This window comes from Grampus griseus (assembly GCF_964374135.1).
Source record: "Grampus griseus genome assembly, chromosome: 5".
NCBI lineage: Eukaryota > Metazoa > Chordata > Mammalia > Artiodactyla > Delphinidae > Grampus > Grampus griseus.
In genome coordinates, this window is record NC_138998.1 from 45,505,680 (window position 1) to 45,525,033 (window position 19,354).

At 38.6% G+C, this 19,354-nt stretch overlaps 1 protein-coding gene across 1 annotated transcript in view; it reads right to left on the reverse strand.

Moving 5' to 3' along the window:
- The window catches only part of WDR49 (WD repeat domain 49), a gene marked incomplete at its 3' end in the record, with an annotated part of 135,429 nt that overhangs the window by 5,352 nt on the left and 110,723 nt on the right, over positions 1–19,354 (reverse strand). The window contains 2 exon segments of the mRNA XM_082655286.1: positions 12,524–12,666; positions 14,531–14,637. Coding sequence (XP_082511412.1) covers positions 12,524–12,666; positions 14,531–14,637 — 250 coding nt within the window.

The following is a 19,354-nucleotide window of genomic DNA, read 5'->3' on the forward strand; positions in this document are numbered from 1 at the left end:
CTGCCATGGATTTTGATACATGTAAGAAACCATTAACCATTTATTGAACCTGTTTAAGATTATAAAAGCATGTCTTTAACCTTGCTGTGATGACTTGTTTTCTTGATGAACTTGGCAAGGCTCTTCCCAGTTATTCAATCAAACACTAATCTAAGTGTTGCTCTGAAGAAATTTTGCCTATATAGTTAAAGTCCCTAATCAATGGATTTTAAGTAAGGAGATTATCCTGGATAATTTGGGAGAGCCGGACTTAATTCAGTTGGAAGCCCTTAGAAGCAGGACTGAGGCTTCCCTAAGACAGAAAAGAAATGCCAACACTGGACAAAACTTCTGCCTGTGCCCATGGAGTTCAGTCCTCTTCCTTTCACTGCCTGTGGACAACAGCTTTAGCCTGTGCCCAGTCTGCGCTGATCTTCCCTCCTGGCACAGCTCTACTGCTTTTGGACTTGCTCCACCAGCCCTCACAATACCATAAGGCAATTCCTTGCCATAAATTTCAATACATGGTCCTGCTCGTTCTGTTTCCCTGCACCCTGACTGATACACTTGCCATAAAGTGCATTGTTTAACGCAGAATCATCGTGAAGGGTGAAGCATTCTTATTGAGACAAATAGACTGGTTTGTCAAGGTTCCTGCGGTTTGTGACTGGAGTCTGTCGGACACTCCTTGAAAAGAAAATTTACGTTTATTCAAATATACAGCTTATCTTAAAGCACCTTCAAGTTCCCACACAGGTGTTATGTGGGACCTCAAGCCTTAAACTTCTTGCCTTATGGGTCCAACAACTTACTTAGAATCTTGGTGAGTAGTTCACTCAGAAGGGTTAGTAACAGCCAGTGTATTTGGACTCATTGCGTCCAAATGGACCCATCTTTAAACCTTCTAAAGGCTTCCTTCTCACTTAAAAGAAACCGAAGTTTCTTGCCCAGGCTACCTCATCCCACATGAACTGATCCCTAATTCTTCCACCCTCATCTTGGGCTCTCTGTGAGCATCTCTCACACTCTACCCTGGCAACGCTGACTTTTCTGTCCCTGGAATATGCCAACCTTTTTCCCACCTCAGTAGCTTTACACTTCTGCTCCCATCCTTGGAATGTTCTGTGCCCATTTGTTTGTGGAACTGCCTCCTCTTATCTTTCAGGATTCAGCTCAACAATCAGAGAGAACTTCACTGATGCCCCTCCTTAGTCACGTTCCATCACATTGTCTTGCTTTATTTTCCTCATACCTTTTATCAATATCACTATCCAAACGTATCTTCTTCTGTTCAGTTATTTATTTATTGTCTATCATGATCCTAGGTGATAAATTCAATGACAGCAAAGACCTTGTTTGTCTTTATACCCCATATACCCTTAGCACCCAGCATTGTGTCTGGTATTTACAATAGAAGATGGTCACAAAAATGTATTTGTTGAATAAATGAGCAAATGAATGAAGATACCTCCAGGCTTGTAAAGGATCCCTCTTCACACTTTGGAATTCCTGCCTTCCAGAGACCCGAGGGACTCTATTATGGTAATAGAAGGCTGGTCCTCCGTGTCATTTATCTATATATCCATCCACTTACCGCAACCCCTGCTCTTAAAAATTAACATCAAGTGTTATTGGTAACCATTTATGTTCCCTATTTCCTACTTGGGAAAAGATGACGTTATACATTAATCACTTCATTTTATAGTTGGCTGCCCAACAAGGCTTGTTATAATGATAACCAAAAGTGTTTTAAAAGCGATGAAAATGAAAGATGTGGTAGCCATGAAGCATTCAAACATTTTCACTAAAATAAAATGATTCAGTGATTTTCATAAAGCAAAGTTAATCTTTATCATCTGATCCCTCCCTTGCCCCGTAATTGGAGACTAACTATATATCAGATGAACAACAGTGGCAAACCTCACAAAGGCACCCTGGCAAGAAGGGACTTAGCGACTATGTCAACACAGCACTGCAATGACCAGCTGTTGTTAGTTTATGAACATACGGTATTCTGAAAACTTTCTCTTCAATTCACATCCTCCATCCTATTCTAAGTCCTCTAGGTAAGTGCTTCTCAAACTTTAATGTGCATAAAAATCACCTAGAAGTCTTGTTAAAATGCAGATTCTGATTCCATAGATCTGAGTTGAGGCCTGTGATGCTGCATTTCTAACATGCTCCTGGGTGACGCCCAGGCTGTATCCACTGCCCACATTTTGACATCAAGGTTCTAATTCCTAAATATAGACTAGATCAGGATGGCCAGGCTGTCATTTAATTTCAGCCATCACTGTGTAACAATCAGGTAACAAAGCAACAGGTTGTTGGCAGAGTAGTGAGAGTTTATCAAAATGCTTTAGTGGTCTTCACATGGCTCTTAAATGATCGTGCTTGGGACCTGTTCAACCTTTTTTTTAAGACTTTTTTTTTTATGAGCCGTTTTATTTTTACAAGAAAAGTAAAAGGAAGGTACAAGTATTTCTTATATATCCCCTGCCCACACACATGCAAACCCTCCCCTGTTATTAACGTCAGTCACCAGAATGGTACATATATATATATATATATATATATATATATATATTTTTTTTTTTTTTTTTTTTTTTTTTTTTTTTTGCGGTACGCGGGCCTCTCACTGTTGTGGCCTCTCCCGCTGCGGAGCACAGGATCCGGACGCGCAGGCTCAGCGGCCATGGCTCACGGGCCCAGCCGCTCCGTGGCATGTGGGATCCTCCCGGACCGGGGCACGAACCCGTGTCCCCTGCATTGGCAGGCGGACTCTCAACCACTGCGCCACCAAGGAAGCCCGGAGAATGGTATATTTTTTAGTAAGGGTGAATCTACACTGACACATCATTATCACCCAAAGTGCATTGTTTACCTGAAGTTTCACTCTTGGTGTTGCACAGTTTAAGGATATTGAAAGGATAATGACAAATATCCTTCATTATAATATCATACCGAGTATTTACATTGCCCTAAAAAAATCCTCTGTGGTCCCCCTATTCACCTCTTCTCCTCCTCCCCTGGCAACCGCTGATCTTTTTATTGTCTCCATAGTTTCGCCTTTTTAGAATCTCATAGAGTAGGAATCATACGGTGTGTACCTTCTCAGATGAGTTTCTTCCACTTAATAATATTCATTGAAGATTCTTCCATATCTTTTCATGGCTTGACAGCTCTTTTTTTTAAGTGCTAAATAATATTCCATTGTCTGGATAATAAACTGTACCACAGTTTATTTATCCATTCACATGCTGAAGGACATCTTCGTTGCTTCCAAGTTTTGGCAATTATGAATAAAGCTGCTATAAAGATCTGTGTGCAGGCTTTTGTATGAAAATAAGTTTTCAGGTCCTTTGGGTAAATACCAAAGAGCATGATTGCTGGATTGCATGTTAAGAGTATGTTTAGTTTGTAAGAAACTGACAAACTGTCTTCCAAAGTGGCTGTACAATTTTGCATTCCCACCAGCAATAAATGAGAGTTCCTGTTGCCCCACACTCTCACCAGCATTTGGTGGTGTGAGCATTCTGGAGTTTGGCCATTCTAATGCGTGTGTAGTGATAACTCATTGTTCTCTCACTTTGCATTTCCCTGATGACATATGATGTGAAGCATCTGTTGACTCTTTTAAAAAAATGTTTTTCACATGTTAATGACTTCTGTTTTATAGGACTCAAATTATGGTGATATGATATAAACAAAGATATAAAATAATAGGAAGGATTTTTTTACTTCTAAGATATCTCTGAGTTTTGTGCTCAGTCTAGATCTTCAGTTATCTAAGACTTCCTGGCATGAATCATGTGTAGAAATCTCTCATTTCCTACTAAAAATGAATATATCTATAAATGCATTCTTCTTGTATTTAATTATTTGTTCAAGTAAGAAGATTTCCACAATATTTGATTCTTTTTCTTTACTGGTACTAGATTTAAGATAGTACTTTAAAGCAAAGATATATAAGGTTGATTTTCCTAAAATCCTGTGTGTATACTTTCTACCTATAGCTTAAGAATTATAGAGAGTAAGTTTGTATATCAATGAAAAACCAGTATTGTCTCTAGCACAGCCTTCTGAGTAGGCAGATTCTGGCTGAGTTCACCATTTCTGAACTATTTTGCCCCTCTTTGTAAATTGCAGGTTACCATGGATATGCAAACTCCGTCTCATCTGGTAGAGTGTTAACTGACTCTCTCCCCTTCCTTGGAAGCACCGTTTTTGTACCTACCTGCAAATTGGGTCAGGGACAGTTATCTTGCACAAATTATCAATTCTCACCAAATTTTCAATCCTCCCACTTTTCTTCAATATCTGACCACAATCTTCCAAACTTTTTCAATTCTCACGTCTGTCTAAAACTGAGAACTAAAACCTGACAGCCCAAATCTTTATTCAGACTCTGTGCTGCCTTGCAGCTGTCCTTTGCTCTCAGGACCTTCAGGACACCAAAACAACTGACCTTCCCCCCTCCTAACATCTGGTTCTACAGAAGCAATGCCAACAAGAATCCCTGAGAGACACTTCTCAGACACTGTTCTGCCCCACCCAGAAGATTCATGATCACCTCTGGGCTGTTCAACAATGAACGGTAATCATTCATCTTGAACAAAAGTAAGGGGGCTGACAACATTAACCTTTACCCTGTGCAACCAGAAAGTGGAGGCAGTTAAGAAATGGCCCGACCCTCTTGCGTTCCAGAAACAGATAACAGCAAAGGACCACTCTTCTCTCTCTCATTCTGAGATAAGATCCTCTTCACCCTCCTCCCTAGTCTAATAAGACTCATGGATTCATTGACCTGTCTCTACGGTAGCTCAAGCCCCCTTCCTTTTTTTGAGATACTCCTCTTTAATGACTATTCTCCCTGTTGCAATAGCTTGAATAAAATCATCTCTTTAATTGTCCCGCACATTTTGTCTTTGACAAACAACAACAACAAAACAATTCACCTGAGGTGTCACTAATGCAGCATTTTCTCTACGCTGGAAGTTTTAAAGATTTTATATGTACAATATGATGACTTCTGGGAAATCTATGAGCAAAACCTGACCCAGAGCCACTTCTAAGTAGATTCCAGTTTTTTGAATAAAGCATATCAAAAAGGAATTTCAAGCTGTTTGAGAACCCACGGGGAACAACTTGGAAGCTAAAGAGAGAGTGTGAAAGATGTTTCAACTTGAAAGGGAAAGAAAGAAAATACAAAAGGACATTAAAAACACAGTAGGTAAAACTAAAAAGTCACCTGGGGCTTAAGAAGTGTTTGAAACTGTCCCAAGTTCCAAAGCAGTAGTTTAGAATGTTGAAAGTAAGTCTGGCAAAATGCCTCTCATCGTACAATTGCCAAAGAACCTTCAGCACACTGTAATTATGGAGATTTCAGGAATGTGTGTAAAATGCAGTGCAAAGACTTAAGGTAGACTCTGTAATGATAGTGTGGAGGAGGGCATGTATTAGTAATTGAGATTTTTTTTAAGTGCTCATTTATAATAACAATTTTTAAATTCAGTAACCTCCTACGAAAAAGGAGATGAACAATTTTAAATGAAAGTGTTAAAAATAGGTAATATTATAGTGAAATAGCTGGTTTTAGAAAGCCGCATAAGAATAGGCTGCCTAAGGACTATGATTTCAACGTTATCTGAACAAGGGAGGCTGTACCTAGAAATATTAATAACATGGACACCTGTAAAACAGGGACACTTCTCAACTAGGGTCCACCTTTTACTAGCTATGTGAGACTAGGTATATTATTTAAACTCTTTTTTCTATCCCACAGAGTCTATGCCAGAGACTCTTTATATAGTAAATAGGGGCAATAATAATTCCTGTAACAAAGAGCCATTTAGTGGAATAATAATAATAAAATACCATCAATAAAGAAATGTATCAAACTCTTATTAGGTGAAGGCTCTGTGCTAAGGGCTTCACATGGGTTATTTCACTTAATGTTCACAGCAACATTATGAAGACGGTAGCTTATACGATGCCCATTATTAGTTGAAGAAACTAAGGCATAGAGAGTTCAACTGACCTGCTCAAGGTCATATAGCTAGCAAGTGGTAGAGTCTTGATTTGAAGCCAGGTTTATGCTTGAAATTTTGCCCTTACTATACCTTTATTGCTTTGAGTCTTCCAAGTTTTATTCATTCTATAAATGGAAATTCTCCAAAAGACAACCATAACCGTTAACACCTTATAACTGAGTAGGAATCATGACTGTGATTTCAAAGCTTATAAAATAATGTAAAGGACCAGGAGTGGGATAAAAAGCATGAATAGCCAGGGAAGATGGTACTATGCCAATGATCAGTGCATTGCCCCTGAGCTCCAAAGCCACTCTTCACTGCTCGCTGCGTGATAATGGACCAGAGCCTTGTAAATGGTTCTCCTTTGACAGCTGGTACAATGTTGAGCTCTGTCACTAGAGGGACGCTGTAGGGGAAATGGGTTTCTCTCCAAGTGGGTGTTCCCCTCACCAGGCTCCTGCAGGGCAGTTCCTCCAGCACTAGACTCCTACAGCATGACTTCCCCAGGACCAAGCTCCTCCAGTGCCTTCTGCAGCTCCAGACTCCTGTGATGCAAGGATGGCTTTTCCAGAGCCACAGCTTCCCTTGCCACCCTCCCAGGTGACTTTGCAGCAGAGCGCCACCTGTCTGCCAGCATGCAATGAATGACTTTCTGTAATACCCCAGGAGGCAAGCAGAGGGCCACCAGTGTGACTCCTCTCTGTGAACAGCCTCCCCTGCAGCCCCTTGATGGCTCTGCAGTGAGTTCTGAGACACATCACCTCCCTGTGGATGGCTTCCCCTGATGGCCCTGAGAGCAGATTTCTGCAAGTTCCATCTGCAGCAGCTCTGCCAACTTGCCAGGTGGCAAAACAGCGATAAGCCCTCTTGCACAAGGTCTGGGTCTCCGCCCTAGCTTAGGTGGGCCTATTCCTTGGTCTGTCTCAGGCCTGGGAGTAGTGGCTTCTCTTTAGATCTTCTATTCCTGTGTTCTTTAGAATTCTCTTTGCTGCTTACTAGCCAATGTTCTATAATGTGCATATATTATATCTAAAATCGGAAGAAAAAATGAACTGAAAAATAAAATTAATTCTAAAACATGCCTTGACTGTAGTTGCTCTTCAGTTACCATTCTTTTTCTTTCCTCCCTACTATAGTCAGTTTCTTGGAAAAGTGTTAGCTTTTCTTGGTAGATGCCCCACAGGTACCTCCGACTCAACATATTCCGAAAACTAACTCTAAATCATCTTCTCCTCCTATATTCCCTCTCTCAGTAATTGCCTCTCTTTGACACAGTTATCTGGGCTGGAAACCTGATAGTCATACATGTCTTAACATCTCATCAGGGCACAAAATCCTTTAAATTCTATCTCTGTAACACTTCTCAAATTAATAGTTACTTCCTTTCTAGGGTCCCCTTATCTTCAAAATAATAATAGTTACCATTTATGAGTGCTTATTATGTGCTAGTCATTGTGCTAAAATTAACCCACACAACTTCAAGAAGCAGGTACCATTAGCCCCATTTTACAGATGAGAAAACTGAGACTTTGTAGCTTATTTAATTTATCCAGATATAAACAACTAGTAGAAGGCAAAGTGAAAATTCAAAAGAAGATAGCTGCGTCATACAACAAGTTCCCACCACTCTAATACATACACTGCCTTCAGTCTAGCCCCATTATAATGCATCAACTACACAGTTTCCAGAAAGCTTTCTAGAATGCAAATCTGGTCATGTCACTTGCCTGCTTAAACATTTCAACAGGAATTTTGTTTCTGGATAGGATTTAATAAGTAGTGGGGGCTTCCCTGGTGGAGCAGTGGTTGGGAGTCTGCCTGCTGATGCGGGGGACGCGGGTTCGTGCCCTGGTCTGGGAGGATCCCTCATGCCGCGGAGCGGCTGGGCCCGTGAGCCATGGCCGCTGAGCCTGCGCGTCCGGAGCCTGTGCTCCGCAACGGGAGAGGCCACGACAGTGAGAGGCCCGCGTACCGCAAAAAAAAAAAAAAAAGTAGTGGCAGGTCTTCCTTCTCACTGCACCAGATAGGAAAAAAAAAGGTAAATTACAGAAATAATATTCTTAAAGCCTTCAGAGAGCTGTGAAAACAAATATTATCAAATTAAAATTCATGAGATAGTAGAACCATTCTCAGATGAGCTGAGATTGCCAAATCTTTTCTTCCCTTTGGGGATTAATCATGTCTGGGCATTGCTAAGAAACAGGCTTGCCATAGACAGATTTTCTAAGGGAAGGGAAAATCAGAAGAGCTTTTGATGACTGTGTGGGTTGGTGTGATGAACTGCAATTTAGAGACACTTTGTAACTGTGGCCAGGGTTCCCCACAGGACATATTCTGAATGCTGGGGTAGTGTGGCAGGCTATGGATCGGACTGGGGAGGCAGATTAATGTTTTCTGCGGTCACAATATTCCACTACAGGGAGAGGCCTAAAACAAACATTTGAAACTGAAAGTAAATGAAGTCTAACTAAAGCCATAACCCAGCACTGACCGAACTCCATCCCTAATTGGATTAACATGATCCACCCTTCATGCTCTCTGTCCAGCTAAGGAAAGGGTGCACTGCCTCAGAGAAAAAACGCTAAGTTCATTATCTGTAGATCTTTAACACATAATTTCTGCCATATAATAAAAAATTATACAGAAATTACAGGACTTGCAAGAAAGAAGGAAAATGTGACCAATGACCAAGAGGAAAAAATAAACATTAGAAACAGATCCAAGGATCACCCAGATACTGATGTTAGCAGGCCAGGACTTTAAAATTATTATAAATATGTTCAAGAAAACAGAAAATTTGGACAAAATGGATGAAAACAGAAGTAATTTCAACAGAGTATTAGAATATATATAAACAAGATTCAAATGGCATTTTAGAAATATATATACATATATATATATACACACATATACATATAAAATCTGAAATTGGGAACTGATATCATGGGTTTAAAAGAGACTGGCAAAAGAGACAGGACTAGTGAATGCAAAGGTAAGTCAATATAAAATATCCAAAATGAAGCCCAGAGAAGAAAATAAAATGGAAAAATGAGAAGAACATAAGAAATGTTTGTGATATAATGAAAATCCAACATATGTGTAATTGCAATCCCAGAAGGACTGGAGAGTGGTAACTGGAAAGAAACAATATTTGAAAAGATAATAGCTGAGAATTATTCAACATTGAAGAAAGATGTATTCAAGGATTCCTATCAACCCCAACCAGTATATATACAGAGAAAAGTGTATTTATGCCCACTGTGATAAAACTGCTAAAAAACAAGGATAACGATAAAAATCTGTAAAGCAGCCAGAAAAAAAATTACATTCAAAGAAACAACAATAATATGAAGAGTGGAATTTTAAACAGGAACTATAGGAGCAAGGAAGCAGTGGGATGGTATCTTTAAAGAGTTGAAAAAAACTGCTATCTAGGGTTTTAAACCCAGTGAAAAAATCCTTCCAAAGTCAAAATGAAATAAACGCATTTTTCAGACACATAAAGCTGGGAAAATTACTCATCAGCAGACCAACATTATAAGAAATACTGCAGAAATTTCTTCTGAATAAAGGAAAATAATCTCAGATGGAAGCCTAGTACCCCAAAAAGAAATAAAGTACTGTAACCTCTAGAGTAATCACTAAAAGGCTAACACAAAGAGGTCTAAAAACTGAAGAATTAATAGAAGAGATAAAATGGGATAATTCAGAATACTTGCCTAAAACATTCCAATGTTCCGCATTTCTGGTAAAATAAATACCAAAGTCCTTAACACAGTACACCAGGTGCTCCATGATTTGGCCCCCATTTACCTCTCTGGCCTTAATTCTCACCATGTCCCTTCAAGAACCCAGCCATTTGGGACTACTCATAGCTCCCTTAGCACACCATCCACATACTGTTCCTTTGCCAGAAATATCATCCCCCTTTTTTCTTACCTAACTAATATCAATTTAACTTTTAATATCTAGCTCAGGCACAATCTGGTTTCTCTGAAAAATCATCTATGAACCTCCACGTGATCCCACAGTACCCAGGGCTTATCTCTATTATAGCCTTTGTTGTAAAACATAATGATTTGTTTCCTTATCTAGCTCCCCAACTAGTCTTCAAGAGCTTTGAAGGCTGTGCCTCTACAAGTCAGCTCTGCGCCTCCACCACCCAGCACAAGGGCCAGCACAGAGAAGGCATTCAATATTCACCAGGAGGGCTAAACAAACACATGAGCAAACACGATTTCTGCATCAGCTATTTGAAGACTGCTATTATGCAGAGCATGTTACCATCCTCTTCCATTCTCCAGACCCTTATTTCTAAATAGCGCACCAGTACCTCAAACTCAACACATTCCAAACTCAACCCTATTCATCTGTGTCAAACTCAGTCAACGTGGCACCATCTGAAGTCACCCATTGCAGCCGGCCTGGAATCATTTGGACTTGTGCCCTACTTCAACCACAATGCGTCTTTCCTTATGTTTCCTTGATCTTGACTTCCTCTTCTCCTCCCTCACCCTTTGAACGCCTACTCATTTTAAGTCCCAGCTCAGAGCTGACTTCCACTTATTCCTTCTTATGCCCCAGGCAGAGTTAATCTGCCTTCTTCTCTGAGGCGTCCACAGAACCTCATTTGTGGTGGCATGTGTCATGCATTCTGTTGTCCTCAGTAGTTTACATCTGTCTCTCCCTCAAGCCGGTGAAACTTTTTAAAAAAGGAACTATTTTCACTTGCAGAGAAGGCAGATGAGTGGAAATATTTTAAAGGGAGCAAAGAAGAAAAATAGAAAAGCAAAAGAGAGAAAACATCTTTTTTAAACGGTGTGGAAATTATAGAAAAATTTTATATTAAGAAATCCAGGAGACAAAATTCTCTTTGAAAATGTATTAGAGTTTTTTTTGTATTTCCAACCAGCCATTCACCCCCAACTTCCCCTACACGTCCTCCCTGCCCATGAGGAGAATTTATCTGCCGATGAAGGAGAATTCTCCTGCTGCAGAACGTGCAAGGCTCCTCACAAAAACAGGAGCTCCCAGGGCTGAGGAGAGGCATTTGCTGCCCTCACCCTTGCTATCTCCCAATTCCTGGCTCTCCAGCTTCTGCAGTCTTCTTCTCTCCTATTTCTCTTGCCTCTATTCTGACTCCTTGCTCCATCTTGCATGTTCTATGTCTGGACCGTCTTTACACTTTGTTCTGGCTCCCTGGATCTTGTCTTACTGTCTGTTCCCCACACTCTCTTCCGTCTGTGACTCAGCAGGACAAGATAAGTCCTCCCCATGTTTATTCTTGAAGATGAATCATGCTGGGGAAAAAGCAGTAGGCTGATAGACTGAAAGCCCAGTCAGATGCACTATAGGTTATTTAAAGCCCTAATGTTTGTGGATTCATGTTTTTAGAAGAAATGAGCAGATATCATAGATGATCCTCCTGAGAGCAAATGAACTATTATAGATTTAGAAAAGAGAAACTGAGAAAAAGCAAAGGAAGCTGATAATAATTAGACTGGAAATATAGCGGTGAGAAATGACAGCTGTATCTTGTTTACAAGTGGAATTAAAAAAAAAAAAAATGTTGACCAGCTGTTATAGGGAACCAAGCAGAGACAAGAGGCTTAAACTTCCCCAAGTGTAGACATAAATGCCTCCCTCCTACAAGGGTTATTATTTCTCAAGGATGATGTTGAACCCCCATCTCAGAGGATTTGAAAAGTTTAGAAACCACAGATCTCAGATGGTTCGAGTGCAGTTCTGATCTTTTGACTGTTACAAGTTGAAAACTTCTCTTTTCATTAATTATTTTAACTGAGTTCCCTGCAGTGTCCATATGCTTTCTGAGTGCCTCGCTGAGTAGCAGGTTGTGTTGCCTGCACTCCCGTCGGGTCCCTCTTTGCGGGTAGGATGCTTGTACAGAAGTTACTCTTCAAATTCTTAGACACTCGGAAGCCTATAACAGTCCGAAAAATAGAGCATTCTTTTGCACATCTTGTTTCCAATTCCTCAGAGATCATTCACTTCTGTTTTCTAAATTAAGCTTTCTTGTCGACTCATCATATTAGCCTAGCACAACAGCTGGAAGGCTCTAAGACAATACACTTTAAGTAGCTGCTATTTATAGTGTTTCACATGAAAAGAACAAAACCAGATTGTCAGAGACTCTGTTCTGAAGCTGCCTTAGGATATCTCTTTCTCTGGTATCAGATCTGAAAATTAAGATGATTGGGGGGAATGGGTTCTTATTCATAGCAGACTCATTATATATATTCATGGCATTCTGACTTCAGAAAGATGGCAAAACAAAAATATTCCTCTTATGTATTTTGGCCTGTTGGCTGTCCTTTCTGAGAACACAGATCGGCAGCTGAGCTATAAATCTTAGCTGTCAAACCATACTTCATTTCACTGCAACCTACAAGGCGAACAGTGTTACTTTCGTGCTTTTCTACTTTGTTTTCTTAATTGGTTGAGTTTCGTGGGGAGAGAGGGTGGACGTGGTATGATGGTTGAGGACTTACTTTCAGGAAGTGATGGAAGCTCTGGAATTTGGGGACATTCCTCCTCTGGCTCTTCCCTAAAGTATTTCTCAGGGTCTAGAAGAAAAGCTGGTTTATTGACTTCAGGTAGTTCTTTCAAGTTTCCAATGCTTAATGACCTAAAACTGCCTTTACAACAGCAGGTTTTAAGGGAGGATGGAAAAAAAAAGTATAATATCATTAATTCCTCAGAAAGGGCTAGCACATTTCCAAGTTAACTTTTTTTTAAAAAAAAATCTAACCTCCCTGTTACTCAGCTGTTACAGCTGCAGATCAGCAAACCCTATAAACACAGCTGTTCAAGATAAATCCATGTTCCTTTTATGCAAAGGGACCAAAAGAAACTCAAGGCTCCCCATTCATTTATTTTTCATTTTGTATTCTTTGCTATTTTCCCTTGAAAATGAATATTCTGCAGTTTTGGAAAAGCTCCAGTTTCTCTTTTATCTGCAAGAAAACTGTACGCTTTGTGAGATGGAATCTATTTTTCAGCGTTTAACAACATATCTAAAATTTTGAGTTTGCAGGTTCACTTTCATTTTGCTAAAATGTAAACCAGATCTTTATTATTGTATCTATGATGCACACAATGAGATAATGGGAAGGAAGACTCTTAATTATGCCCTTACAGGCAAAGTCTTGGACAAAATTAAAAAGTTTTCCTTTTGCTTCATGGGATAAATGGATAATGGAATGGAAGTCTACAAAAACTTAATTCAAGATGTGATTCTATGTTTGTTTAACTGTTAGCTCTGTGAAGGTAAAAACTGTCTGTGCTTTTGTCATTGTGGTAGCTCAGCATCTAGGAAAAGTAAACTAACAGGTAAGTAGCACCTGCTCAGAGACAAGTCATGTGCCATGTCAGTGGTTCTCAAACTGTACCAGGCATCAGAATCATCTGCAGGGCTTATCAAAGCATAAACCACTTGCACCATTCCCGTTTCTAACTTAGTTGGGTGGGGATGGGGCCCCAGAATGTACCTAAATTCCCAGTGATGCTGATGCTGGTAGACCAGGGAACGTACTTTGGGAACCAATGTGTTATATTAAACCAAAGGAGAAATCTTCACAACCTTTAAAGTATCATTATGCCCTTCTGACAGATGAGGAAATCAAGGCTCAAGATGCTTTAGTAACTTGCCTGAATTTACATAACTGGTAAATGGTAGACCTTGGACATCAACTCAAGTATATTTCACTCTAAAAGTCATGCTCCAAGGTATAATAATAATAAATAATATTACTAATAAAACTGTACTGAGTTTCTACAATATGCCAGGCACTAAGTGCTTCACATATATTTTCTCATGTAATCCTGACAAAACCCCTATAGAGTAGATTAGTTTATAAATATGTATTGAATACTAACAAATAATAATGTACCTTTTGACAGCAAAATTTCAACAGAAATGAGCACATTTGCTCTGGGAAAGTGCAGCTTTACCTTGGACGTAAGTTGACAAAAGATTTGTAGTGAGTGAAATATTCTCGTCATATAATGGAGCTTCGAGAATGATTCTCACTACTCTTCTAAACAACACACTTCAATACGATAACAATTCTTTTGTTTCAATTACTTTTTTTTACAGTTTTTTTCTGGTCAGCCACAACTAAACAAGTACGTTGTTCTGTGTGGCTTTGGGCTTTCTGAGAACAAAAATAGTTTTAATTTTATTTTTATCTTTTAAACACTTAGGAGAGAGAATTAACATCCTGTGCCAACTCTGTTTTGGAAACTATAGTGGGCACTTTCCACATGTTTTCTGGTTTAGACCTTATACTTCTGCCTATTGTACACTGTGAAGGCTTGGACAAGTCACTTAATATCTCTGAGCCTCGCTTTCCTCCTTTGTTAAAATGAGATCACAAGAGCTTACTTTCAGATTTATTAAGGAACACCAACATTCCTGGCACATAGAGTAGTTACTTGTTTTCTTCACACCAATCTATAAAATAATAACATGATAAAAATATATCAACAGTGATTACTTACTGAATAATTTTTTTATAACTTCACCATTGTAAAGGTTATGTGTTTTTTTGTTATAAACATTTCTTTCCTTATATTCATACCTAAATTTATAACTTCTGATGGTCTGACATTGGAAGAAAATAATTTATGATGAAACAAAATAACAACCACAAAGGATGAACAGACACTTTCTGGCTATAAATATACACCTTTAACAACAACAAAAAAAGTCTCTATCCTGTGGACCTAAGTAGTGACAATTGTTTACACTAATCAAGTTATATCTTTGAATAAAATGCCTACTAGCCAGGTGATGGTATAAAAGGGTAAGAGCCACGAAGGAGGAGAAGCTAGTTAAGCAAAGGTCCTGTCCCCATAAAAACTGGAAGGTCAGAGAAAAAACTATGAAGAAGAAAATGCCACAGAAACGCACACTATCCTTGCCCTGTGTGTAAACTATATGGACTAATCAGTGGTATGTGTCAAAAGCTCTTTTATCCAGTGTTATGCCTGGATCTTCATTTATGGTATCCAAAATGCAAAAAGAAAAAAATAGTTCAGTGCTTTTGAGGCTTGTTATATGAATCGATAGATTAGCTTGAATCCACAGGAAAAGTTTTTATCAATAAAACACAGGAAGTGAAACCAGTCCATAGTTGTATATAATTCCAGTCAGAAAACAGGAAATGGTCTCAAATATATTTAACATTCACTGTCACAGACCTCAACCTTAACAGCTACAAGCCATGTTTCCAAAAATTGTTATTATTCTCTTGGAAGCCTCAGGCCAGAAAACATACCTATTTTTCACAAAATCATTGAGAGCCATGGGGTCTGCCCTCTCCCTTCTGCCTCCTTTCCTTGCACCCTTTGACCCTTTGTGATTACTGCTGCCCTTAACCTTTATTCCCTATTTTGCTACACATTAAGCAGCTATAGAACCTTGAGATGTTTCCTATACTCTCAGCCTCAATTTCCTGCTCTGTATGAGATTCTTACTGTGATTTTAAAGGAGATAAGATGGATGAATGCTCAGCGATGTGTCTAATAAATAATAGTATTCAATAAATGTTTATTTCCCTCCTCCCTTTTCCTCTCCCCTACTTGACTGTATCTCCCAAACCCAAATGAGCTTAAAAGTAAAAGTTTCATTTTAGAGCAGTTTTAGAGTTACAGAAAAGTTGCAAAGATAGTACAGAGTTCTGGTGTACCCCTCACCCAATTTTCCCTGTTGTTAATATCTTATATTACCCTTTGTCACAATCAATACTGATATATTATGATTAACTAACCTTAGTATTTTATTAGGATTTTCCTAGCTTTTCCTAATGTCCTTTTTCTATCCCAGGATACCACATTACATTTAGTTTTCTGACTCCTTAGTTTTCTCTGGCCTATGATAATTTCTCAGACTTGCCTTGTTTTTGATGACCTTGACAATTTTAAGAAATATCAGTCAGTTTTTTTGTAGAATCTCCTTCAATTTGGGTTTGTCTGATGTTTATTTATGGTTACACGAGGATTATGGGTTGTTGGGAGGAAGACAACAGAGATGAAGTGCTATTCTCATTATATCTTATCAAGGGCACAGGCTATCAACCTGACTTACCACTGTTGATGTTAACTTTATCACCTGGCCAAAGCTGTGTTTCCCAAGTTTCTGTAAAGTTACTTTTTCCCTTCCTGTCTATACACTACTCTCTGGAGGCAAGTTTCCAAGCACAGTATACACTTAAGGAAGATGAAGAGGAGAGTTAAGCTCTACATCCTTGATTTGGAGGCGTATCTACATAAATTATTTGGAATTATAGATTTTTTTTTTTAAGGAAATCTTTGCCATCCGAAAGACTGATGGTAGGTAGCAGCTTTTCCCCAAATCACACTGGAATGATCTCCCTCACAACATACTATCTCCCATGAATAAGACATATTATTCAACCCTCAGAATGGGAGAAAACATTTTCAAACAAAGCAACTGACAAAGGATTAATCTCCAAAATATATAAACAGTACATGCAGCTCAATATCAAAAAACAAATAACCCAATCAAAAAATGGGCAGAAGATCTACACAGACATTTCTCCAAAGAAGACATACAGATAGATGGCCAACAAACACATGAAAAGATGCTCAACATCACTAATTAATAGAGAAATGCAAATCAAAACTACAATGAGGTATCACCTCATATGAGTTAGAATGGCCATCATCAAAAAATCTACAAACAATAAATGATGGAGAGGGTGTGGAGAAACAGGAACTCTCTTACACTGTTGGTGGGAATGTAAATTGATACAGCCACTATGGAGAACAGTATGGAGGTTCCTCAAAAAACTAAAAATAGAACTACCATATGACCCAGCAATCCCACTCCTGGGCATATACCTGGAGAAAACCATAATTCCAAAAGATACATGCACACCAATGTTCATTGCAGCACTATTTACAATAGCCAGGACATGGAAGCAACATAAATGTCCATCAACAGAGGAATGGATAAAGAAGATGTGGTACATATATACAATGAATATTACCCATCTATAAGAAGGAACGAAATAGTGCCATTTGCAGAGACGTTAGTAGACCTAGAGACTGTCATACAGAGTGAGGTAAGTCAGAAAGAGAAAAACAATATTGTATATCACTTATATGTGGAGTCTAGAGAAATGGTACAGATGAACTTATTTGCAAAGCAGAAATAGAGAGAGAGGTAGAGAACAAACGTATGGATACCAGGGGGGGAAGGGGTTTGGGATGAATTGTGAGATTTGGAATTGACATATACACACTACTATGTATAAAACAGATAACTAATGAGAACCTACTGTATAGTACAGGGAACTCTACTCAGTGCTCTGTGGTGACCTAAATGGGAAGGAAATCTAAAAAAGAGGGGATATGTGTATACATATAACTTATTCACTTTGCTGTATAGCAGAAATTAACACAACATTGTAAAGCAACTATACCCCAATAAAAATTAATTTTAAAAAAAGACATGTTTATTCAGCCACTATCCGGGCTTTGAAGACAAGAATGATGGTACCTTTAGAGAGTCATTTTAAATAGTAAGAGAATCTGTAAAAATAAGAAGTTGGTGGTGGATGCAGGAAAGGTAGATTACAGTGCAGTTAGGTCTGGCAGTTACTAGGTTAAGAATATATTTTTTTCCTCAGAAAAGTATAACTGAAATAAACTGAGGTGCAAAAGTTTGAGGGAAGTCTATCTTTGGACTAGTTAACACCAGACCTTAGTTTTTCTCCAAACACCCTGAATGGTTTCCTGCTTTTAGACTCTTTGTTTTCCAGCTCTCTCATCCAGTGGCATTTAAACTGAGTATCTTTTGTATGAAACGAAAGACTTTGTCTAGCTCCACTAAAGAATTTAATCCACAGAGGGAAAGAGGAAGGCGGACAGTAAGAGAAACTCTTCTAGAGAGTCATAACAATCTGCACTAATTAGATGACTGCCTAGGAAATGGAGCCATACTGATAAAACTCCAAGACAAAGGGCAGTTCTATGAACAACTAGACTGTAGAATCAACTTCGATTTACAGGCCAACCTATTGCTTCTTTTCCATAGACATTTGACTTCTTGGAAAGTGGTTACTATGAAAATGTACAGGGAAATGGAAAGAGGTGAATATTCCTAAGAGCCCAATATTCCTAGTGGTCGAATACAAAAAAGCTAAAGAATGTAATAAGGAACACAGATAGAGTTTAAAACTTTTCCAAAAATGTCTTATGTGATGATGCAAGAAGGGAGCCTACTATGGGCTCTGGCATCCTTGCCATCAATTCTATGAGAAGGAAAGACTCTAAATCTGCCATCTCTCGGTTCTGGATGTAGGAAGTAGGAACGATGTGTGACAAGTCCCCAAGTGCCCTAAAGGAAAGTGAAGGTGCCTAGAGTAGTGGCTTACCCATAGCAGGTACTTGACAAAACATTTGATCACTTGACTCAGAGACCAGCAACTTTTCAATATGGTCACATGTTGCTTGTCAGACAGGCAGAATAGAGCAGTGGCAAAGTGTACTGACTCTGGAATTAGAATGCCTGCTTTGGGGTCCCTGGCTCACCTCTTGTTCATTGTGTAAATCACTTAACTTTTTTCTGTCTTGTTTCCTAGTTATGAAATAGAGATTATAATTGTAGATATCACCAAGGATTATAGTGACAATTAAATGTTAAACATAAAAAACCCTAGAACAGTGCCTGGAATATGGTAAGAACTCAATAAGTATTGGCTACAATCTCTTTAAGAAAGAATAATACAATATTTTTCACTCAAAGCAGGAGTTCCAACACCACCTACAGACAGTTCTAATACTCTTATTTTATTTTATGTTTGTATTTTTTATATTTATAATATTCCTATTTTATTTTCTCACGTAAGCTCTACTGGCAGAATAATTAGATAATCAACAGCTTATAAATGATATTAAATATCAGTTCCCATCTAATAATAATATGGAATTTAGAACATAATTATTTCATATTTCTAAGGAACATTAATTTTAAGTGTACCTTCTGCCTTATATAAACTTACAGAGAAATTAATGGAATTTATGTTTCATTTCCCATCTAATTATTTTATACTGGTTTCTAATAATCATTTCCCCATAAATATTTTTTTAATGGTAGCGAAAGAAAAATTTGTCAGATAGTAGAAGATGGGGTAGATTTGCTCTTTGTTGCCCTAGAATAAGATGAAGATGGATGAGAGCATGTCCTACAAATGGATAGATCCGACCTACAATTAGAGCCCTTCTATAACAGAGTGGTTGAATAACAGAGAAGGCTATCTGCACAATGGTGAGTGCAGCCCGTAGGATATATT